At 36.7% G+C, this 25,124-nt stretch overlaps 1 protein-coding gene across 1 annotated transcript in view; it reads left to right on the top strand.

The window, feature by feature from the left end:
• The window catches only part of ABCB5 (ATP binding cassette subfamily B member 5), a 115,186-nt gene that overhangs the window by 14,843 nt on the left and 75,219 nt on the right, over positions 1 to 25,124 (top strand). Inside the window, exons 5-13 of the mRNA XM_005901241.2 lie at positions 1,333 to 1,524; positions 1,610 to 1,781; positions 4,440 to 4,564; positions 5,332 to 5,509; positions 6,850 to 6,963; positions 7,278 to 7,388; positions 9,453 to 9,578; positions 11,312 to 11,515; positions 21,290 to 21,460. Of these exons, the coding sequence (XP_005901303.2) occupies positions 1,333 to 1,524; positions 1,610 to 1,781; positions 4,440 to 4,564; positions 5,332 to 5,509; positions 6,850 to 6,963; positions 7,278 to 7,388; positions 9,453 to 9,578; positions 11,312 to 11,515; positions 21,290 to 21,460 (1,393 nt within the window). The remainder of the gene's footprint in view (positions 1 to 1,332; positions 1,525 to 1,609; positions 1,782 to 4,439; positions 4,565 to 5,331; positions 5,510 to 6,849; positions 6,964 to 7,277; positions 7,389 to 9,452; positions 9,579 to 11,311; positions 11,516 to 21,289; positions 21,461 to 25,124) is intronic.

The raw sequence follows: 25,124 nt of genomic DNA, 5'->3' as shown, positions 1-25,124 counted from the left end.
CACTCAGACTCATGTCCATCGAGTCAGTGATGTCATCCAGCCATCTCATCCTCTGGCGTCCCCTTCTCCTCCTGCCCGCAATCCCTCCCAGCATCAGAGTCTTTTCCAATGAGTCAACTCTTCACATGAGGTGGCCAAAGTACTGGAGTTTCAGCTTTAGCATCATTCCTTCCAAAGAAATCCCAGGGCTGATCTCCTTCAGAATGGACTGGTTGGATCTCCTTGCAGTCCAAGGGACTCTCAAGAGTCTTCTCCAACACCACAGTTCAAAAGCATCAATTCTTCAGCGCTCAGCTTTCTTCACTGTCCAACTCTCAAATCCATACATGACCACAGGAAAAACCATAGCCTTGACTAGACGGACCTTTGTTGGCAAAGTAATGTCTCTGCTTTTGAATATGCTATCTAGGTTGGTCATAACTTTCCTTCCAAGGAGTAAGCGTCTTTTAATTTCATGTCTGCAATCACCATCTGCAGTGATTTTGGAGCCCAGAAAAATAAAGTCTGACACTGTTTCCACTGTTTCCCCATCTATTTCCCATGAAGTGATGGGACCAGATGCCATGATCTTCGTTTTCTGAATGTTGAGCTTTAAGCCAACTTGTTCACTCTCCACTTTCACTTTCATCAAGAGGCTTTTGAGTTCCTCTTCACTTTCTGCCATAAGGGTGGTATCATCTGCATATCTGAGGTTATTGATATTTCTCCCAGCAATCTTGATTCCAGCTTGTGTTTCGTCCAGTCCAGCATTTCTCATGATGTACTCTGCATATAAGTTAAATAAACAGGTGACAATATACAGCCTTGACAAACTCCTTTTCGTATTTGGAACCAGTCTGTTGTTCCATGTCCAGTTCTAACTGTTGCTTTCTGACCTGCATACAGATTTCTCAAGAGGCAGATCAGGTGGTCTGGTATTCCCATCTCTTTCAGAATTTTCCACAGTTTATTGTGATCCACACAGTCAAAGGCTTTGGCATAGTCAATAAAGCAGAAATAGATGCTTTTCTGGAACTCTCTTGCTATTTCCATGATCCAGCGGATGTTAGCAATTTGATCTCTGGTTCCTCTGCCTTTTCTAAAACCAGCTTGCACATCAGGAAGTTCACGGTTCACATATTGCTGAATAAGAGAGGTATATTCTGAGTGTCATACGAGGGTAACCTAGATTCCTCTATCAACATACTCAGCCTTTCTGGTGGTGGTTTATTTTTAATTATGTGCTTTAGCACAAACTCTCTTAATCAAATATGACAAATTTCATTTTTTGGTAACAAAGGAAAAAAAGGTGTACTTCAGTCTCACTAAAATTTCCAATAATCTTTTTTTCAGGTTAACCTTGTATTATGTTGGAATAGGAGTTACTGCCTTGATTTTTGGCTACATACAGATTTCGTTTTGGGTCATGACTGCAGCACGACAGACCAAGAGAATTCGAAAACAGTTTTTCCATTCAGTTTTGGGTCAGGACATCAGCTGGTTTGATAGTTGTGACATCGGTGAACTTAATACGCGCATGACTGAGTAAGAGGATGGATATGCAGTTTATCAACTTTGTTCTTATATGTGATGTACAAATGACTTAATTTCATGTATTTTCTTGCTTCAGGGACATCAACAAAATCAATGATGGTATTGGAGACAAGATTGCTCTGTTGTTTCAAAACATGTCTACTTTTTCTGTTGGCCTGGCAATCGGTTTGGTGAAGGGCTGGAAACTCACACTGGTGACTCTGTCCACGTCCCCTCTTATAATTGCTTCAGCAGCCATATTTTCTAGGGTAGGTAAGATGGCTAATGCAGTGTTGACTGAAAGCAAGAATGTGAAGATATTTTACTGAGATTGTATAAAAAGAAGGCAGTTCTATATTTATGTGTCCCCAAATAAGAAAGAATATTATATGTCACAAATGCTTTTGATTTTGTTTATCATTAACCGCCTTTCTATCTTCAAGTAATTTGACTACAATGAAGTCTGGGTTTAATATCTCACTAACGTCGAAGAATATTACTTTCATTTAGAACTTAATGCAGTTTCGAATACTAGCATGGATAAAGTTTTATGCCACTATACATTGAATGCTGGAAAAATCTTGTGTATTTTAAATTCCCAGATAATTGTGTTTCAATTAATTTCACTAGAACAGAATGGAGAAATCCTAAAACAGTAAACATTTAAGCTGTTATGTGACTATTTTATGTCAACCATTCCAAATTTATATTTTATTAGGCTCTGAATAACCACTTAAAATGTCTGCTAATGTATATGTTTATATATTATGTCAATCTGTTTCAATTTTTTAAAACAAATTATGTATTTACACAAGTTATATTTTATCACTGTTATAGTGTGAATATTAATCTCTTTACAAGATATTAACCTATTTACAGCCTGGTTTTGAAATCAGTGCCCTTTGTGAAGGGCAAAATATATATATCCCTGCACCAATATATCCTTAATATCTCTCTCCATGTTAAGTCTTTGGCAATACTACCAATGTGTATACCCATTTCCTAGATTGGAGGCACAGTGTACTCTTGAAAGATGAGTTTTGTTTTGTTTTGGGGTTTTTTTGAGTTTAAAATTTTTCAAAGCTAATTGTTCTTTATGGAAGTCAAAACCATAAAATTCACTGAGTTTATTTGTTAGCTATATACAAATTCAACCAAACAAGAACTTTCAGCAATAAAACATATTCTGATTAAAAATCCCTTCACAATAGATTTGGGTGTTTAGACAACAGATCTTTATTTAGTGAGTTCTAGTGTTGACCTTGTAACCCTTGTCAAAATCTTCATCCCCAGCTTACCAGAAATGAGGACCCCTCAGTAGGAAAATTACCCATGTTACTAAAATCAGAGCTATAACTTCCCAGGAAGTGAAGTGGACAATGAGTTTAAAAAGAACAGCAGTGGGGGAAACTAAAGTCTGCTCTTGTTATTAACTGGTTGCAATAGGAAGCAAAGTCAAAATTATCTAAATGACTGAAGAAGCCAGGCTGGATGGTTTCTAGCATCTTTTAATTCAACTTAATTCGACAAGTATTTATTGAATGTTGATATGTATTGGGTTGGCCAAAAAGTTTGTTTGGGTTTTTTGATAAGATGTTACAGAAAAGCCCAAATGAATTTTTTGGCCAACCTACTACAAGGTTTTTTGCTATGTGCAGCTTCCCTTTCAGTGATACATTATAGAAATAGCTATCTTTATTAAGTGAATTCGATAAATAATGAGGATTACTCAGTTTGTAATACCTTCTGCTTTAGCAAACACCTGAACATGTCTTACACAAAATTAGTTCCAATTATGTGGAGTGTATTTTGAAAGTGGATTGATTTGTTATGGGAGCAAGCCACAGTTATAGACTCATAACCCTAAGGACAATTTCCCTGCTTCCTTTCATTGAACTGTTATGCTAATTACTAAATTAAATCCTTCACTTATTAAAGGAATAGTAAGTGAGATGTATAATAGAGAAAAAGGCACATGCTGATTAAAAATTTTGAGAAATCAAGTAAAATTGACTAATGTCACCAAGAAGTAGTCTTTCTCTCTCTCATTCCTCTTCTTGCTACAAGTCCCTAACTCACCCTTGGGAAGTCTTTCTTTTTTTCTTTTTACATAGTAAGAAATCAAATCAAGTCAGATCAGGCACACTAATTTCCAAAATACACTTAAGAAGAGCCATGTCCCTAATATTCTTCTCCAAATCAAATTTTTCCAAACAGTATTGAGATAGATACTCATTTTCTAAGCTTTTAAAAATATAGAGAAAAAACAGTGAAGCTCCATTAGAAGGGAAAACAGAGATTTAGACTCTAGGTTATGTTAAGCTAAGCTTATTCACTGCTGCGAGATTCTAAAAAGTCAGTATCTGTCATCGTTGATTTCCTTATTTGCAAACTGACTGAGTTAGAATGTTGTAAGTATCTTTTCAATAGTAAAATTTTGTCATTCTAGGTTCTACCTGAATTAAATTCTCTGCACATTGTTAGTATCTCAGGTTATTCTTTTTTTTTTCTGATAATCGATCACACTTTATTTTTTACTGGGGTATAATTTACAATATTGTGTTAGTTGAAGGTGTACAACTAAGTGAATCTGTTATACATATACATATATCCATTCTTTTTTAGTGTCTCTTCCTATATAGGCCATTACAGAGTGTTGAGTAGACTTCCTTGTGCTCTACAGTAGTTCCTTATTACTTATCTATTATGTATATATGTTTGCATGTGTCAAATTCAGTCTGCTAATTTGTCCCCTTACCCTTATCCAGGGTAGCCAGAAATGTATCTTTTACATCTATAACTCTATTTCTGTTTTGTAGATAAGTTCATTTGTAGCCGTCTTTTGGATTCCACATGTAAGTGATATCATATGGTATTTGTCTACCCTAAGTTATTCTTAGGTTAACTGTGGTCTTTGTTTATTATAGATAGTTATTTCATTATCCAGTAAGGAATTAAATGCCTATTCCAAAGCTGGCGCTGTAGCAGAAGAAGTCTTGTCATCAATCCGAACAGTCATAGCCTTTGGGGCCCAGGAGAAAGAAATTCAAAGGTCTGTTTCTTTAATTATGATAATATACACTTGCTTTTATTTCCCCCTGAGGCTATTTCCACCAGAAGTCAGTGGTCCAGCTGTAATGGGAACACATCTCTGTCTGACGTCACAGCTGCAACTTTTTTTTTGGTGGTTGTTTTTTGTTTTGTTAAATAAGATCAATAACTTTATAATTTGTGTAAAAGTGTTGCAGCCATATTATAAAAATTCAAACCATTGGAGAAATATACAGAAGAAAAATAACTCACCTTGTTTCACCCTCTTCAGAAAAACAATTAATATTTAGTGACTATCATTCCAGGCATCTTTTCACATATATACACAGACATCAGAATAGGGAGGTCAATACAAAGATCAATGGAAATTATTCTGCTAAGTGTGAGCCTGCTCTTCATCTTATTCATAACAAAAATAATTACTTTAACTTTTACCTGAAGAAAATTAAATGGAAATGGAATTTGAAGAAATTTTCAAAATTTAGACAGCAAATCTCTTCCCAGAAATAATTGTCATCCCAAAGTTATTCCTCTAAAGTGAAGAGGAAAATTAAGGACTCATTTCATGGCTAGAATCTTTGTTTTTCAGCAACTTGTTTCACTTTATCAAGGTTGGAGAAGGAAATGGCAATCCACTCTAGTATTCTTGGCTGGAGAATTCCATAGACAGAAGAGCCTGATGGGCTATAGTCCATGGCGTTGCAAAGGGTCAGACACGACTGAGTGACTATCACTCAAGATTATTATATTTTGTTGTGCCTTTTAAAGGTATACGCAGAATCTAAAAGATGCAAAGGATGTTGGCATAAAAAAAGCTATTGCTTCAAAACTCTCTCTTGGAGCTGTGTACTTCTTTATGAATGGAACCTATGGACTTGCTTTTTGGTATGGAACCTCCTTGATTCTTAGTGGAGAACCTGATTATACCATCGGAACTGTTCTTGCTGTAAGTCTTATTTGAGAACACAGGTAACTGGCTTAGATAATCTTTTCTTACCTAGCGTTTATTAAAAATTTCTCTTTGAATGATAGTGAATATTTAGAGATGAGTGTTTTAATAAACAAGTATTTCTTTCCTTCAAATGATTTGTATGCGCCTTTATAGTTGTATGTTGTCAGGATTTACTCATCCAGTATGATTTAGTGTCTTCTAAAGGCATGATGCTTTTGAAAGAATCATAATTGAATTCTTCACTGGGAGTTAGAGTCATCTTAATCCAGGAGTCAAAAAGACCAGTCTCTTGTAAGACTGTTTTCTTTCCATCTTGCTGAGATAAGAGGGCGCTCTGCATTCACCTTTCTAAATGTCTTCTTCTGGAAATATTCTGTAGATTGGACTCTCCTACTCTTCCTCTGTCCTTTCAGCTCATGGTAATGTTTAAAACAAACTATATACAGCTATGTTCAGCATCACAACTTAGAGTTTTTTAAACTCTTAATGGTTATACATTAAATTATAATTTTTTCACTTACGCTCCTAAGTTTCAATAATAAACATATCAGTTCAGGGTTAAGTTCATTTGTCTTGATGAACTAAATGGATCTGGCTGATATACTTTAGTTCTCATTTGGCCTTCCCATTCTATGTAGATTTCTTTTTTGTTAACTAAAGTCATCTTTTAAAGTTTAGACTTTTACTTTTAAGACTTTAAGCTATTCATTAATTTCTGGTAAATAAAACTTGAGTTTGAGAAATTTTTAGCACCTTTTTCCTCCTCAATTTATGTGTGGCTCTAGGTTTATAACTAACTTGCTAAGCTTTAGCTTCCTCATCTATAAGACAGGGAAACTAGCACTTAGCTTGTGAGACTCTTTGCTTATTTGTCTTTTGGCAGAGATGTGTCTGTCTGAAAATGGACAACTGTCCACTAATACAAGTAATCAGAAAAGTTGGGGAAGAATAGTACAGCATCTCTAAGACAATGAAATCTATAACATCCTTCCCTTTAAAGTTAAGAAGTTAACCAGCATGCGGGACAGTACAGCTCACCTCCTCACCGATCCAGGTTCATGTATGGCTAGCAGTCCTCAGTAAGCAGATTTTTCTGCTCAGCTTCCCCACAGGTAATAACAAGATGATTATGGGACAATTAGAAATTGTTCAACATTAAGGAAAGGCCAACTGCATTTGGATTAACTAATATTTCCTTTCTGTTTGACAACATCTTCCAATCTTTCCTATCTAATTTCTCTAAAATCCCTCTGAATCTCAACCAAGTATACACTTCATTCTGTTGTCCCTCTTATATAACTGTGAAGGATAAATATTATTTTTTGTTTCTGTAGGTCTTTTTTAGTGTAATCCATAGTAGTTATTGTATTGGAGCAGCAGCCCCTAACTTTGAAACGTTCACTATAGCCAGAGGAGCCGCCTTTAATATTTTCCACATTATTGATAAGGTAAGACTCCCAATTGATTTGAAAGATAACTATCATTACTGCAAGAAGGAAACCAAAGAACAGGCACACTCATTTCACTAAAATGAAAAGATGGACAAAATCCATGTTGACCAATTGGCTTTAGAAAAAGGAATTGTTTTAACTCTTCTATAAGGAGATTGTGTTTTATCAAGGCTTCACATCCAACTCAATGCACTTCTAAAGCAGAAAGGAAAATATTGTAAAAGAAAACACATCTTTAAACTACTTTTAGAATATAGAGAGTGTCAGCTTAGTTTCTCTAAGATTTATACTGCCCTCTTTGTTTTTCCAAGAAACCCACTATAGATAACTTTTCAACAACAGGCTATAAATTGGAATGCATAGAAGGAACTGTGGAATTTAAAAATGTTTCTTTCAGTTATCCATCAAGACCATCTATCAAGGTAAGTAAAATTTAATTACGGAAATGTACAATTTTCTAATATTACTTTCCACTGGCTTGATCACTTCTCAGGAAATTGTTTAGAATTAGTCTGACCAAGATTTGGCTACTTTGTGTAGAGATTTGAGGGGAGAGATGGAGATAGAGACACATAAAGAGGAGAAGGAAAGAAGGAAGGAAAGATCACAAATGCACAAATAACTCTGGAAAAAACTACTTGCATTTTGCAGCCTCTTCCCTGTATTCAACTGACTAAAGTATTTTCACCTCCCTGCAATTCCTTCACTCTGAATTTGGGAGCACAGCAAAAATGTCTTGAATTGATGGTGCCACCTACTGGTGGTCCCTGGATATTTTCCCACTCAGCATAGACAGCTCCGTGAACTTTTTGAAGTTTCTAATCTGAGGGAATTGTGTATATGTTGTGTCTTTCCCTTTTCCCTTCCCTAAAGCCTTTACTACACCAGCTTTTGTGCCTCAGTTTTCTGTCTCTTACTTTTACACAAGCACACACTCACACACACACACACACACACCACTCAGCAAAAGTGCATCCTTCTCCTTTTATCATTCAGTCTTGGACAATTTCTAGCAAAAATATGTGTGTCTGTTCTATTGTTTTCATCCTTTCATCTTATTAATGTATTTATCTAAAAAAAGGAGTTACTGTTAAAGATTTCAAGGAATAATTCCTACTAAAATACCTGTTTTATAGAAAAAGGATGATTTTAAGTGAAATAGGTAAAATTACTAATGCCATCAACCTTTACTATCTTTTACAGTGTCCAAATATCCCCTGCATAATTTGCATCGAAAAAAATATTTACCTACTCCTACTACCTTATTTTTTTCTAGGTCTTTGATTGAAATTATTTTTTTCAAAGATCGCTATTTTTAAGAAAATTTGTTACTCAATTACCATTATTGGAATAGTGTTGTCTTCCATCATTTTTCTTAATATAAATAGAGCATTTTAATTCCATTTTGCAACTACATTTGGGTTGGCTTCCTGGAGACTTAAGCAGCAGTTTTGCCGGTACATTGCTTGGTAAAGAGCTCTCTGGGTTTTAAACAACTATTTTTTAAACGAACCTTTGAAACATAGCTTTTTTTGTTAAATTTAAAAATGAATAATAATTTCCCCCGGAAAAAAGATCTACCCACTTTAAATAAACAAAACACAAATTCTTTGAAAGAAAGAACAGAAGTGAATTCTAGAGTAAAATTGCAGATGGGAGAGGAGGTACTCCCACTGGGTTCCCTTATTTCTCATCTCTTTTAGAGAATTTTTCTCTGCTTGGCCCTTTGAAGGTTTTACCTTTGGTCTGTTTAAAGAGTCTCTTTCATTACAAATGTGGAGATCAGAGTGAAAGAATTCAAGAGAATATGTAAGGGTGAGAGTTTCTCAACAGGATTACTGTTGTCATTTTGAGAGGGTAGTTTTTTGGAGTTTCTCTCATAATGCAGGTTCCAGGACACTAACTGCTGGTAGCAACCCCCAGGTATTGAGAAAAGTATAAAAGTACTTACTCCCCCTAAGTTAAATTGTTCCTTTGAGATCTACCACTAGAATAGGAGGATGTAGTGAAATACTATTCTTGGGAATCCCTAAGAAGTCTGCCAGTTTTACTTTAGAATATATTTTGCAACAGTGTTAAATATATTCTAAGAAAGAACTTCCTTAAAGGGCTCACAGAGATATCTGGCAAGGTTTCATTCCTGTTGTTGCAGGTTAGAAGATATAACTTTCTCTAACTTGGTAGTCATGAAATTCACATGAAGTATTTTGACTGAAAAGTTGAAAAGTTTGCTGTGGCTCATTAATAGTCTATGAGTACTCAACTTAGATCTTTTTAGATAGAGAGATTATTAGTTTTTTACTGTTACTTTCCAAAATTGTGTAGATAATTATACACATACATGAAACAAACATAGCAAGATCTAAATTTGTTGTTAAGTGCCAAAATTTTTCTGTTTGTAATTATATATTAAATTTCTGAAGATAGGAAAATCATATTCTTACTTATCCTACTTTTATGAATTTCCCTCCCATACGTTTCAATAGATTTTGAAAGGTCTGAATCTCAAAATTAAGTCTGGAGAGACAGTAGCCTTGGTCGGCCCCAACGGCAGTGGGAAGAGTACAGCAGTCCAGCTTCTGCAGAGGTTATATGATCCTGATGACGGCTTTGTAAGTGCACCTAGTAAGAACATGTAGAGACCACACAACGAGACGTGGAAATGCCCACCTGTTACAGAGAACTTACAGCTATGTCAACTTTTAATTTTTAACAGTGGGGCTGGGAGAGAAGCCATATTGTTTTCTCTCTTGCATATTAATTCATTCAGCAAGTATTTATTGAGCACCTACCAAGAACCAGACATTGTTCTATATGTTGGGAATACACTGCTGAACAAAAAAAAAAACCTCTCTGCCCTCATCAAGTTTACATTCTAATAAGCAGAGACAGGCCATAAATAAAATCAGTAAATTATATAATATTAGAAGATAATAAATGCTGTAAAGAAAATAACTAGTAATTTGTAATACCCAGAACTTAACAAGAATTTCAGTCTCTCAAAACATCCCAATAGAATAACATCGGTAGAAAATATGCACTCTCATTTTTTTGCATCATCCATATGATGCACTTAATTTTTTAACCTGTAAATAGCATAGAAAACAAGACTATGATAGTCACAGAAGCATAATTTGTAATGCTTCTATTCAAATTTTCAGCTGTTACTTTTAAAAGAAAATATACTCTTCTGAAACATAAATTTGACATCTTAAGTCTTTATGTGGAGTATACTGCTGCTGCTGCTAAGTCACTTCAGTCATGTCCAACTCTGTGCGACCCCATAGATGGCAGCCCACCAGGCTCCCCTGTCCCTGGGATTCTCCAGGCAAGAACACTGGAGTGGGTTGCCATTTCCTTCTCCAATGCATGAAAGTGAAAAGTGAAAGTGAAATCGCTCAGTCGTGTCCAACTCTTCGTGACCCCGTGGACTGCAGCCTACCAGGCTCCTCCGTCCATGGGATTTTCCGGACAAGCGTACTGGAGTGGGGTGCCATTAGACCTACATATTCATGCTAATATTGAATAAATTATTGGCTAAGTATCCCATATATAAAGCAGTTGCATGGATTACCCATGCCCTGACAGAATACCAGCTGGTGTGAAATACCAGAGTTACGATTATCATACCTTGGCTTCTGTCATTGAAATATGTTGGGATAATGGATAATGGCATTATCTATGGAGACTACAATGTTCATTTAAGATTATTTATAGCAGGGAGTAAAATGCACTTTTATCTTTTGCAGAGGATTATGGTGTTGAAGGGAAGGAAAGAATTGCCTAGAAAACAATGCAGAAGTCACATAAGTCTTAAAATAACAAAACTGAAGTTTTTTACATGTGTCTACATAATAACATTTGTGACTCCTAGAGTATATAGCCTCATAATACCTAATTTGTGGATCATGCTAGGGCCTGTAGATCATGTTAGCCATAGGGTTAGGGCTTCCCTGGTGGCTCAGACAGTAAAGAATCTGCCTGTAATGCAAGAGACCCTGGTTCAGTCCTTGGGTCGGGAAGATCTCCTGGAGAAGGGAATGACTCCAGTATTCTTGCCTGGAAAATTCCATGGATAGAGGAGCCTTGCAGGTTATAGTCTATGGGGTAAAGATATTCATATAGTTTGACCAAATTTTAAGTCAATTTTTTTAGGTTTTATTAGTTCCCAACTACCAGAAAGAATCTATTGGCAATGTACTTGCTATACATATTTTATCAAAAGATAGTCAGTCTTTGTTTCCTGAAACAACCTGCTTCTCAGCTTATGTTTTGGAGTAGTAAAAACAGTCTTAACGCAATGCAGTGAAAGGCATCACAATGATTCATTCCTTTGGATTTGTAGATCACGGTGGATGGTAACGATATCAGAACTTTAAATGTGCGACATTATCGAAAACATTTTGGAGTGGTCAGCCAAGAGCCTGTTTTGTTTGCAACCACCATTAATAACAATATTAGATATGGACAAGATGGTGTGACTAGTGAAGACATTGAGAAAGCAGCAAAGGAAGCAAATGCTTATGATTTTATAATGGAATTTCCCAAGGTAAGTACACTATGTACCCTATATTCTTAGCTTAAACCTAAAGCACTGAAATATTCCAAAATAAGTTAAATAATGATAACATCTACAGAGTAAGGTAAGTGTGATTAATTTTTGCATTGTCCTAGATGAAACAACTATAAATGAGAGAGCATGATAACAACCCAAAGAATACATCGTTGAAGGTCAATTTTTTAAATCTGTTTTGTTCTTACTAGTTCTCACTGCTAATGGAAAAGAAAAATAAAGGATATGTTAAAATATAACAAAGAAATATGAAACAAAATCATCAGTCCACCCTGAGAAATGTGTATCTGCAAAATGTTGATTTGCAAGTCCATCTTGTGGCTACGAGTGGGAATGTCACAGGCAATGTTCAGATTGGTTCTGTGTTAAGGCAAAGGAAAAAATTTTGTTTTTGTAGTATATGAAACTACTATTGGATAAGAAATGTGAAATTATAGTTGAAAAGAGATACAGTAAACTATAATTTGGGATATTAGGACATATGAGATCCTAATGGATATTTAAAATTGACAGAGAGCTATAAAAACATTTATATTTCTTAAAGTATTTGTTCATTAGTAGCATTTCATTTTCATTTTTTCGTTTAATTTTCAATTTCATCCCAGTATCACCTGAAATTATTATGGGGAGCACCTTGTGGAATAAGAAAGGATGATATGTGAAATTAAAACACAAATAAAATTCTAATATCCCAGAAGGCAATAACAAAAAAGTTATTTTAATGAATATATTTTACAAACCACATTCCATAGATCATAATAATTTTGTTCTTTTGTTTTTTTCATAAAATTTTTGTTATGCTATTTATTACCTCCTTTCCCCATTATTTAGGGTCATACTTAGGACAGAAAAGTTATTCTTTGAGGTCATTCTTTGCCTTGTGGTTTGGGAAAACACAAACTTCCTTTCTTTGACCTTCATTCAACACTTTCACTGACTTCTTTTCTTCAAAAAAAAAAAGATCTTCAGTTTTCCCCTTGGAATTAAGGAGTTTTCTGGTGCCTCTTAAGTCATTTTTTGAACTATGGTGTTGGAACAGACTCTTGAGAGTCCCTTGGACTGCAAGGAGATCCAACCAGTCAATCCTAAAGGAACTCAGTCCTGAATATTCATTGGAAGGACTGATACTGAAGCTGAAACTTCATTGGAAAATACCCTGATGCTAGGAAAGATTGAAAGTGGGAGGAGCAGGGAATGACAGAGGATGAGATGGTTGATTGGCATCACCTAATTGATGGACATGAGTTTGAGTAAGCTCTGGGAGTTGGTGATGGACAAGGAAGCCTGGCGTGCTGCAGTTCATGGGGTTGCAAAGAGTCAGACACAACTGAGAGACAAAACTGAACTGAACTGAAGTCATTCCCTGTAAGTTATGACTTATTTTTACTAAAAGACCAATATTTACACAAAGGTGTTTCTTGATATAAATCTAATAGTAAATTCTAAAGATATAATCCAAAGAACAAATTAAAATTGCTGGTTTATTATGATAGAAGCTAAATTCCACAGCCATGATGGTTAAACTGGGACATAAGAATAAACATAATAATAAATAAAAGTTACAGAAGTGGTTTCATATAGGTGAAAATTTAGGGAAAGCTATACTCAAAAATAAATACCATTTCTGGGCTTTCTATCTTGTTCCATTGGTCTATATTTCTGTTTTGTGCCAGGACCATACTGTCTTGATGACTGTAGCTTTATAGTATAATCTGAAATCAGGAAAGTTGACTCCTCCAGCTCCATTCTTCTGTCTCAAGACTGCTTTGGCTATTTGGGGTCTTTTGTGTTTCCATATGAATTATGAAATTTTTTGTTCGAGTTCTGTGAAAAATGCCATTGGTAATTTGATAGGGATCAAATTGAATCTGTAGATTGCATTTGGTAGTGTAGTCATTTTCACAATATTGAGTCTTCCTAGCCAGGAACATGGAATATCTCTCCATCTGTTTATGTCGTCTTTGATTTGTTTCATCAGTGTCATATAATTTTCTGGGTACAGTTGTTTTGTCTCGTTAGGTAAGTTTATTCCTAGATATTTAATTCTTTTTGTTGCAATGGTGAATGGGATTGATTCCTTAATTGCTCTTTCTGATTTTTCATTGTTAGTATATAGAAATGCAAGTGATTTCTGTGTATTGATGTTGTATCCTGCAACTTTGCTAAATTTACTGATTAACTCTAGTAACTTTCTGATACTGTCTTTAGGGAATCATGTCATCTGCAAACAGTGAGACTGTTACTTCTTTTCCAATCTGGATTCCATTTACTTCTTTTTCTTCTCTGATTGCTGAAGCTAGGACTTCCAGAACTATGTTGAATAATAGTGGCAAAACTGGACACTCTTGTCTTGTTCCTGATCTTAGGGGAATGCTTTCAGTTTTTCACCATTGAAACTGGACAGCTACATGTAAAAGAATGAAATTAGAACACTTCCTAACACCAAACACAAAGATAAACTTAAAATGGATTAAAGACCTAAATGTAAGTCCATAAACTATAAAACTCTTAAAGGAAAACATAAGCAGAACACTCGATGACATAAATCAAAGCAAGATCCTCTATAACCCACCTCCTAGAGTAATGGAAATAAAAACCAAAGTAAACAAGTGGGGCCTGATTAAACTTAAAAGCTTTTGCACAGCAAAGGAAACTATAAGCAAGGTGAAAAGACAACCCTCAGAATGGAAGAAAATAATAGCAAATGAAACAACTGACAAAGGAATAATTTCCAAAATATACAAGCAACTCATACAACTCAATGCCAGAAAAACAAACAACCCAATCAAAAAGTAGAAAAAGACCTAAGCAGACATTTCTCTAAAGAAGACATACAAATGGCTAACAAACACATGAAAAGATGGTCAACATCGCTCATTATTAGAAATGCAAATCAAAAACACAATGAGACATCACCTCACACCAGTCAGAATGGCCATCAACAAAAAGTCTACAAACAAAAAATGCTGGAGAAGATGTGGAGAAAAGGGAATGCTCTTGCATTTTTGGTGGGAATGTAAATTGATACAGCCACTATGGAAGACATTATGGAGATTCCTCATAAAACTAGGAATAAAACCACCATATGACCCAGCAATCCCACTCCTAGGTGTATACCCTGAGGAAACCAAAATTGAAAAAGACACATGTATCCCATTGTTCATTTTGCAGCACTATTTACAATAGCTAGAACATGGAAGCCACCTAGATGTCTATGAACAGATGAATGGATAAAGAAGTTGTGGTCCATATATACAATGGAATATTCAGTTCACTTCAGTCGTTCAGTCATGTCCAACTCTCTGCGACCCCATGAACTGCAGCACGCCAGGCCTCCCTGTCCAAAACCAACTCCAGGAGTTCACTCAAACTCACGTCCATTGAGTCGGTGATGCCATCCAGCCATCTCATCCTCTGTCATCCCCTTCTCCTCCTGCCCCCAATCCCTCCCAGCATCAGGGTCTTTTCCAGTGAGTCAACTCTTCACATGAGGTGGCCAAAGTATTGGAGTTTCAGCTTCAGCCTCATTCCTTCCAAAGAACACCCAGGACTGATATCCTTTAGAATGGACTGGTTGGATCTCCTTGCAGTCCGAGGGACTCTCAACAGTCTTCTCCAACACCACAGTTCAAAAGCATCAATTCTTCAGCGCTCAGCTTTCTTCACAGTCCAACTCTCACATCCATACATGACTACTGGAAAAACCATAGCCTTGACTAGATGGACCTTTGTTGGCAAAGTAATGTCTCTGGTTTTGAATATGCCATCTAGGTTGGTCATAACTTTCCTTCCAAGAAATAAGTGTCTTTTAATTTCCTGGCTGCAATCACCATCTGCAGTGATTGGAATATTACTCAGCCACAAAGAGCAATGCATTTGAGTCAGTTCTGATGAGGTGGATGAACCTAGAACCTATTATTCAGAATGAAGTGAGTCAGAAAGAGAAAGATAAATACCATATTCCAACACATATATACAGAATCTAAAAAAACGGTATTGAAGAATTTATTTACAGGGCAGCAATGGAGAAACAGACATAGAGAATAGACTTATGGACATGGGGAGAAGGGAGAAGAGGGTGAGATATAAGGAAAGAGTAACATGGAAACTTACATTACCATATGCAAAATAGATAGCCAATGGGAATTTGTTATATGGCTCAGGAAACTCAAACAGGGGCTCTGTATCAACCTAGAGGGGGTGGGATGGGGAGGGACATGGGAGGGAGGTTCAAAAGGGAGGGGATATATGTATACCTATGGCTGATTCATGCTGAAGTTTGACAGAAAGCAACAAAATTCTGTAAAGCAATTATCCTTCAATAAAAAAATAAATTAAAAAGAAAAATAAATAAATAAATACCATTAATCCTTCTATGATGTGCTTAGTCACTCAGTCATGCCCAACTCTTTGCGACCCATGGACTGTAAGCCTACCAGGCTCCTCTGTCTATGGGGATTCTCCAGGCAAGAATACTGGAATGGGTTGCTCTGCCCTCCTCCAGGGGATCTTCCCAACCCAGGGATTAAGCCCAGGTCTCCCGCATTACAGGCAGATTCTTTACTATCTGAGCCACCAGGGAAGCCAACTATGATACACACATATTTTTTAATTAATATGTTAGGATTAACTGATACTTGCTAGCTTTTCCCCATGAACAGCTATAAAACGGACTAGAATATATGAGGCATAGGACAATTGTTTCCAAGCATTAGATAAGCGGTAGCACAAAACTATGATTCCTGAGAGAAAGGAAACTTTTGAAGAAAGTCCATGAATGTCCAGCATGCTTCCTGGGAACAAATTATGACCCCATCACATCTCTGTAAAATGGAATTTAAAGAGAACATGTCAGTCCCACTGAGGATAGAATTTCAGGGCAGCTTAAGAAGTTGAAGAGCCAAAATAAAAGAGCTGTGGACATGAGGTGGGGGAGGGGAGCAGATGACCATGTAAGCATCCTTTAGGAATCCTTCTCGGATATAAGATTACCCCTGGCTTACAGGAGAGCAGCTGCTACAAAGCTATAGTAGAGCAGAGATACTCAAAGTCAGGCAGTGTGGTGGAGCTGTTGAAAACACAACCCAGCCAGAGTAGAGAGGTCAGTCACATTAACACCTCTTTATACCTCGGGCATATAGCTGAGACACCAAAAAAAAAAAAATCACACCTTAGAAGTAAAGACCACACCTTAGAATAAGGCTGACTCTAAATAATCTGCTCTAACAAATCCTAAAACCAAGTGATGACAAGACCCTAAAGGAGACAGAACTTGGATATTAGGTCCTGACAAGTTTTGAGGCTTTCTTTAAATGAGGAAGCTCCAGGTGATGGTGAAGGACAGGGAAGCCTGGCGCGCTGCAGTCCATGGGGTCGCAAAGAGTGAGTGACTGAACAACAACAGATTCACCAAACAAAGCATAAAACCAGGATGATCAGTTAATATTTGAATTGCCTAGGAGAGTTAAAGGGCTTCCCGTGTAGTGCTAGTGGTAAAGAACCCACCTACCAGTGCAGGAGACGTAAGAGACGCAAGCTCGATCCCTGGGTTGAGAAGATCTCCTGGAAGAGGGCACAGCAACCCACTCCAGTATTCTTGCCTGAAGAATCCCAAGGACAGAGGATCCTGGTGGGCTACAGTCCATATGGTCGCAAAGAGTTGCACATGACTGAGGCAACTTAGCAAACACACATGCATATGAGAGTAAAATCAACATTTTCCTCAGAAGAAAACAGAACTGAGTCTCTTCAGCATATTATGCATAGATTTCAATATATATTCTACAATATCTAGATGTGCCAAGAAACAGGGAACCATGATCCATAGGCAAATAAAAAAAAACACCCATAATCTCAATGTTTATTCACTTAAGCAAAATTTCAAGGGACTTCTGTGTCAGTCCAGTGGTTAAGACTTCCCCTTCCAGTGCAGGGGGTGCAAGTTCGATCCCTGGTCAGGAAGCTAAGATCCCACATGCCTCAGGGCCAAAAAACGAAAAACATTAATAAAAGAAGAAGAAAGAGCAATATTATAACAAATTCAATAAAGACTTTAAAAATGGTTCACATCAAAAAAATCTTTAGGGCTTCCCTGGTGGCTCCGTTGTAAAGAATCCACCTGCCAATGCAGGAGACCTGGGTTTAATCCCTGGTCTGTGAGGATCCCACATGACTTGAAGCAACTAAACCCATGTACCACAACTATTGAGCCTGTGCTATAGAGCTACTGAGCCCTCCCGCCGGAAATACTGAAGCCCATGTGCCCTAAAGCCCATGCTCAGCAACAAGAGAAGCCACCGCTATGAAAAGCCTGCACACTGCAACTAAAGAAAAGCCCACACAGCAATGAAGACCCAGCATGGCCAAATAAATAAATAACACTATTTTTTTTAATCTATTATTTTTAAGTCTTTTTAAAAAGTTTCAAAAAAAATTTCAAAATGCATGAAGCAAAAACAATACATCTGAAAGGAAAAACAGGCAAATCCACAATTTTAGCTGAAGGCTTTAATACTTGATAGAACAAGTAGGCAAAAGATCTAAGGTTATAGACAACCTCAACAATACTATCATCCAACTAGATATAACTGATATTTATAGACAGTTTCACCCAATAACAGCATAAAACATTTTTCTTAAGTGCATGTGGAATGTTCACTTAGATAATATTCTCGACATTGAAAGAAAAAATGTTTATAATTTCAAAGGAAACATACAAAGTATGTCCTTGGGCCATAATAGAATTAAAATGTAGACATCAATAACAGAAATATACCTGGAAAATCCAAAAATATTTGCAAATTAAAGAACCTACTTCTAAATAATATATGGTGCAAATAGGAAGTTTCAAGAAAAATTAAAAACTTTTGAAGTAAAAATGAAAACAAAAGGTATCTGTATTTGTGGCATACACTTGATCTTTCAACAACATGGGTTTGAATTGTACGTATTCACTTATACAGGAATTTTTTCCAAAAAATACATACTGTAGCACTACATGACCCCCAGCTGGTGGAATTCAAGGATGTGGACACAGAGGACGGATTGTAAAGTTATACTTGGATTTTTGACTGGATGGGGGTTGGTGTTCCTAGCACCTATGTTGTTCAAGGATCAACTGCTTTAAGAGAAACTTACAGTATCAAGTGCTTACTTGAGAAAAGAAAAAGATCTAAAATCCATTAACTGAGTTTGCATCTTGAGAAACTAGAGTCAGAAGAGCAAATCAAATGCAAAGCAAGTAGAAGAGAAATAATATAGACTAGAGCAGAAAACAGTGAAATTAAAAACAGAAAACATTAGAAACAGTCACTGTGAAACTAAAAGCTGATTCCCTAAAAAGATCAGTAAAATCAGTAAAACTATAGCAAACCTGATGAAGAAACAAAAAAGAGAAGAGAAATTATGAATATTAGGGATCAAAGAAGGTACATCATTGTTAATCCCAAAGACATTAAAAGGTTGATATAGGAATACTACAAATAAAGATATGCCTATAATATTGACAACAGAGAAGAGGTTCTATTCCCTGAAAGACACAAACCACAAAAACTCACTCAAAAAGAAGTGGATAGGTAACCTTAATAAGACGTATAACTACAAAAAAAATAAACTGGTTCTCAGAATAGTAGCAACAACTACAAATGAAATTAAAAGTGGCATTCACAATAGCATTAAAAATATAAAATAGAATAAATATAATGAAAGATCTGTAAATCTTCCATGTGAAAACTATAGAATGCTGCTTAGAGAAATTAAAGAATACCTAAATATAATAAATAAGATATATCTTATTCATTGATTTAGAGGTTGAATATTTTTAAAGATATGCATTCTCCCCAAACCAATCTATAAATTTAATGCTATCTCAATCAAAATCTCAGCTGTCTTTTTCATGTGCAGAAGTCAACAAGCTGATTAAAAAATTTATTTAGAAATCTAAAGAACCAATAATAGTCAAAACAATTGTGGAAAAAGAACAACAGAACTGGAAGACCTACAATAGTTAATTTTAAGACAGCAATTAATACAGTGATAATTACCTAACAGCGAGTTTCCCAGGTGGCTGATGGAAATGCAAGACGCATAGGAGATGCAGGTTCGAGCTCTGGGTTGGAAAGACCCCTGGAGTAGAAAATGACAACCCACTCCAGTATTCTTGCCTGGAAATTTCCAAGGACAGAAGAGCCTGGCAGGGTACAGTTCATGGGGTCGCCAAGGGTAAGACACAACTGAGCATACACAGGCATTGACAGCAATGGACGTGTAAGTCAGTGGAACACAACAGAGTCTAGAAATAGACCCACATATGTCTAGTGAATTGACTTCTGACAAAGCCAGTGTAATTCAGGGGGAGAGAAGAAAGTCTTTTCAACAAATGGCGCTGGAAAAATTGGATATCCATGTGTTAAAAAGAAAGAAACGTGGCCCTTACCTCATACTTTATACACATAATTTACCATGAATCCCAGACCAAATGAAACTTAAGCCATCAAACTTCAAAAATAAGTGCACACTCTGTGATTCTATTTATGTGAAATTGTAGAACTAGCAAAATTAATTTATAGTGATAAATATCAAATCAGTGGTACCTGAGGCAAGGTGTGGGTTTTGACTGGAAAGGGTCATTTGGAACCTTTCTAGGATGAAGGAAATTTTCTGTTTTTATTTGGGTGGTAATAACATGGATACATGCATTTTTCAAAACTCATACAACTATTCTTTTAAAACAGGCGCATTTTATCATGAAAAATTATTCATCAATAAGGTGTGTGTGTGTGTATATATATACTTTTTTTTTTAATGTGGGGCTTCCCAGATGGTGCTAGTGGTAAAGAACCTCCCTGCCAATGCAGGTTATCCCTAGGTCAGGAAGATCCCCTGGAGAAGGACATTACAACCCACTCCAGTATTCTTGCCTGGAGAATCCCATGTACAGAGAAGCCTGGCAGGCTATTGCCCATAGGGTCGCAAAAAGTCAGACATGAATGAAGCGACTTAGCATGCACATTTTTAACGTAAAGGTCAAACTCTAGAAGTTAAAAGTTTAGAAATAGTATTTGAAAGTAAGTCCTTGAAGAAATGAAGTTTGTATCAGGGAGTTAGCACAATAGAGTATTACTAATTATGCTTCATTAGTTCTAGAAATTACCTCCAACTTCAAATATCTAACAATATATACTTTCTTAAAGATATATGTATCAAAAAAGAGTAAAAGAAGGCCCAAAAAGTCTCCCAAGATTGAAAAAACGTTTTGAGGAAGAAATTTGTTTTTGCAGTAATCTTTTTCATACTATTTTTCAGAATATAAAGGAAATTATGGGTAATACATTAAATTACTAATAAATAATTTAAATAATAAATTATTTGTACTACAGTGCACTACAGTGCATTATAAAAGTGTCTTTAGAACTTTGCAAATTGGTTCAAATTATTGTTAATCTTCCTTAAAATCCTAGATTATGCTAAATCATAGATCAAATACTATCCAGGCTGTAGCAGTGATTAATCTGGCATTAAAACACAACTATTTGGGGGAGAATGAATTCACATATATATATGACTGAGTCCCTTTGCTTTTTGCCTGAAACTGTTAACAACATTGTTAATCAGCTATACCCCAATACAAAATAAAAAGTTCAATAAATAAATAAATGAGAAAAAAAATCCACAACTGTGACTGCCATTTCCTGTTCTAATCATCTGACCATGCTGCCTTCTGTTTCTGTTTTCTTTCCTAATTTTCATTAGAAATTTAATACCTTGGTAGGGGAAAAAGGAACTCAAATGAGTGGAGGACAGAAACAGAGAATTGCAATTGCTCGAGCTTTAGTTCGAAACCCGAAGATTCTGATCTTAGATGAGGCTACGTCTGCCTTAGATACAGAAAGCGAATCAGCAGTTCAAGCTGCACTGGTGAAGGTAAGTAAGCAGACTCATTATTTTAATATTCTTGGTTCAGCATAATTTTTAAATAGAAGGAAGTATGGCTCCATAGTGGATTATTTATTTATTTCAGAGCCCTCCTTCAGTTATGAATGCAGAGTGTTCATCCTTGTAAAAACTTCTATAATGTTTATAGGAAGTGAATTGGAGAAGAAAAGAAGATGCTATGCTTGGTGTTAACAATATATATGAGGCTCATAACCAAGCAATCATCCCATATATACAGGTCTACATCCCATTCCAACAGGTCTGCACTTTCCACCCCCCCAAGGTAGCTCCATACCCCTACCACAATTATAATCACATCCACCCTTTGTCTCTTCCACATACAGCTATGGGGTTCTCTTCTCTGACCACTTTTTCCTCTCTAAGGTAATCCCAGAGTACTCATTTTAATTTCACTTCAAGTGGAGAAGCATACCGTGTGGTTTGCCTTGACCTTGAACCATCCTCCTTCAACAGCCCTAAGGCCCTCATGCTGCCTTCCTACTCACTGTGTGGATGCGTGCTAAGTCGCTTCAGTCACGTCCGACTCTTTGAAACCCTATGGACTATAGCCTGCCAGGTTCCTCTGTCCGTGGGATTCTCCAAGCAAGAGTACTGGAGTGAGTTGTCATGCCCTCCTCCAGGGGACCTTCCCAACCCAGGGATTGAACCCACATCTCCCGCAGCTCATGCATTGCTGGTGGATTCTTTACTGCTGAGTCAACAGGGAAGCACCCTACTCACTACAAGCTGCTGAATATGCTTCGTGGCCACAGTGCAGAATTGGCCTTACACCAAAATGCACTGCATCTGGGAAGGTAGTTAGTGGTGGTAATGTGAAAAACCATAGAATACTTTTTCCAATAACCAAACCCTCTTTGATATCATGGCTTTCAAACCCTTTAGAAGGCTTAATAGCACTTTTTACTTTGTGCTTCTCTAAAAATTGGTTGTGTTTTTCTACGAAAATCACAGACTTTTTCTTTTTAAATACTGATTTAGCATGACTAGAAATAGATACTGGCAACCAGAGTCCCAACTGATTATTGAAAAATCTATTACTTACTATTCAGTTCAGTTCAGTCGCTCAGTCATGTCCGAATCTTTGTAACCCCATAAATTGCAGCACGCCAGGCCTCCCTGTCCATCACCAACTCCCGGAGTTCACTCAGACTCATGTCCATTGAGTCGCTGATGCCATCCAACCATTTCATGCTCTGTCATCCCCTTCTCCTCCTGCCCCCAATCCCTCCAAGCATCAGAGTCTTTTCCAATGAGTCAACTCTTCCCATGAGGTGGCCAAAGTATTGGAGTTTCAGTTTTAGCATCATTCCTTCCAAAGAAATCCCAGGGCTGATCTCCTTTAGGATGGACTGGTTGGATCTCCATGCAGTTGCAGGGACTCTCAAGAGTCTTCTCCAACACCACAGTTCAAAAGCATCAATTCTTTGGTACTCAGCTTTCTTCACAGTCCAACTCTCACATCCATACATGACCACAGGAAAAACCATAGCCTTGACTAGACGAACCTTTGTTGGCAAAGTAATGTCTCTGCTTTTGAATATGCCATCTAGGTTGGTCATAACTTTCCTTCCAATGAGTAAGTGTCTTTTAATTTCATGGCTGCAGTCACCATCTGCAGTGATTTTGGAGCCCCCAAAAATAAAGTCTGACACTGTTTCCACTGTTTCCCCATCTATTTCCCATGAAGTGATGGTACCAGATGCCATGATCTTCGTTTTCTGAATGTTGAGCTTCAAGCCAACGTTTTCACTCTCCTCTTTCACTTTCATCAAGAGGCTTTTTAGTTCCTCTTTACTTTCTGCCATAAGGGTGGTGTCATCTCCGTATCTGAGGTTATTGATATTGCTCCTGGCAACCTTGATTCCAGCTTGTGCTTCTTCCAGCCCAGCGTTTCTCATGATGTACTCTGCACATAAGTTAAATAAGCAGGGTGACAATATACAGCCTTGATGTACTCCTTTTTCTATTTGGAACCAGTCTGTTGTTCCATGTCCAGTTCTAACTGTTGCTTCCTGACCTGCATATAGGTTTCTCAAGAGGCAGGTCAGGTGGTCTGGTATTCCCATATCTTTCAGAATTTTCCAGTTCATTGTGATCCACACAGTCAAAGGCTTTGGCATAGTCAATAAAGCAGAAATAGATGTTTTTCTGGAACTCTCTTGTTTTTTCGATGATCCAGTGGATGTTGGCAATTTGGTCTCTGGTTCCTCTGCCTTTTCTAAAACCAGCTTGAACATCTGGAAATTCACAGTTCACGTACTGCTGAAGCCTGGCTTGGAGAATTTTGAGCATCACTTTACTAGCGTGTGAGATGAGTGCAGTTGTGCAGTAGTTTGAGCTTTCTTTGGCCTTGCCTTTGGGATTGGAATGAAAACTGACCTTTTCCACTCCTGTGGCCACTGCTGAGTTTTCCAGATTTGCTGGCATATTGAGGGCAGCACTTTCACAGCATCATCTTCCAGGATTTGAAATAGCTCAACTGGAATTCCATCAGCTCCACTAGCTTTGTTCATAGTGATGCTTCCTAAGGCCCACTTGACTTCACATTCCAGGATGTGTGGCTCTAGGTGAGTGATCACACCATCGTGATTATCTTGGTCGTGAAGATCTTTTTTGTACAGTTCTTCTGTGTATTACTTACTATTATCAACTTGCAAATCAGAGTTTTACAGATTTATAAAATTTTACCTTGTTTCCATCTCACATGATAAGAGTACCACAAGTTTCTCATATTTCTTTTCATAAAATAAATAATATGGAAATCCATGTTCATTGTAGACGCTTTGCCAATTTGGTTCATTTTGGTGAAGAAATGATAATTTCCTCAAAAGCTTGACTCATACTCTATTCATTTCTTAACACTTAATAACTAAGACAGGGCTCTATTTATAGAATACACTCAAATTGTGTATACTAATGGTGATGTTTAGTTACTTAAGGCTGGAATGTACTCAAAAATGATTAGATTTAACTGTCTCAAATTACACAATTTTTTAGTTTTATTGAAATATAATCAACATACATATATAAGATTTTTTTTAATATTATACTAGGCTCTGAAGTTGTTTACAGGTTAAACATTGTGCCCATTGTCTTTTCATTCAATATGTTAATCACTTCAGGCAATCAAAACTTGTTCAGACTTTTAAAAATACAGTAAGCCCCCAACATATGAATAGGTTCCATTCTGAGAGTGCATTTTTAAGTCCAATTTGTTTGTAAATCCAACGAAGATAGGCTGGGTACTCAACTAATACAATTGGCTATATAGTGCTGTACTGTAATAGGTGTATAACACTTTTCACACAACAATCCATTAAAAACAAACAAACCCAAAAAATAAAACAGTTTTAATCTTACAATACAGTATCTTGAAAAGTATGGTACAGTCCCAGCTATATCACCTCTGCTTTTACACTTGCTTCCAGACATCATTGGCTTGAAGTAAAGATACTGCACTCTGTATAGCATTGTACAGTAAAGTACACCAGAGCACAACCACTTGCAGAGAATGCACACAAGTGATGATGTGTACCAGACGTGTGAACTAATTTAAGTGATTAGACACGAGAAACATCTTTGAAAGTTCACAACTTGCAGGGGGAACTTACTGTAGATAGTTGCTTAGTCA

Source organism: Bos mutus, chromosome 4, assembly GCF_027580195.1.
Source record: "Bos mutus isolate GX-2022 chromosome 4, NWIPB_WYAK_1.1, whole genome shotgun sequence".
In the NCBI taxonomy this organism is placed as follows: domain Eukaryota; kingdom Metazoa; phylum Chordata; class Mammalia; order Artiodactyla; family Bovidae; genus Bos; species Bos mutus.
The sequence above is the reverse complement of the archived record's forward strand: the minus strand, read 5'-3'. Positions and strand labels throughout refer to the sequence as shown.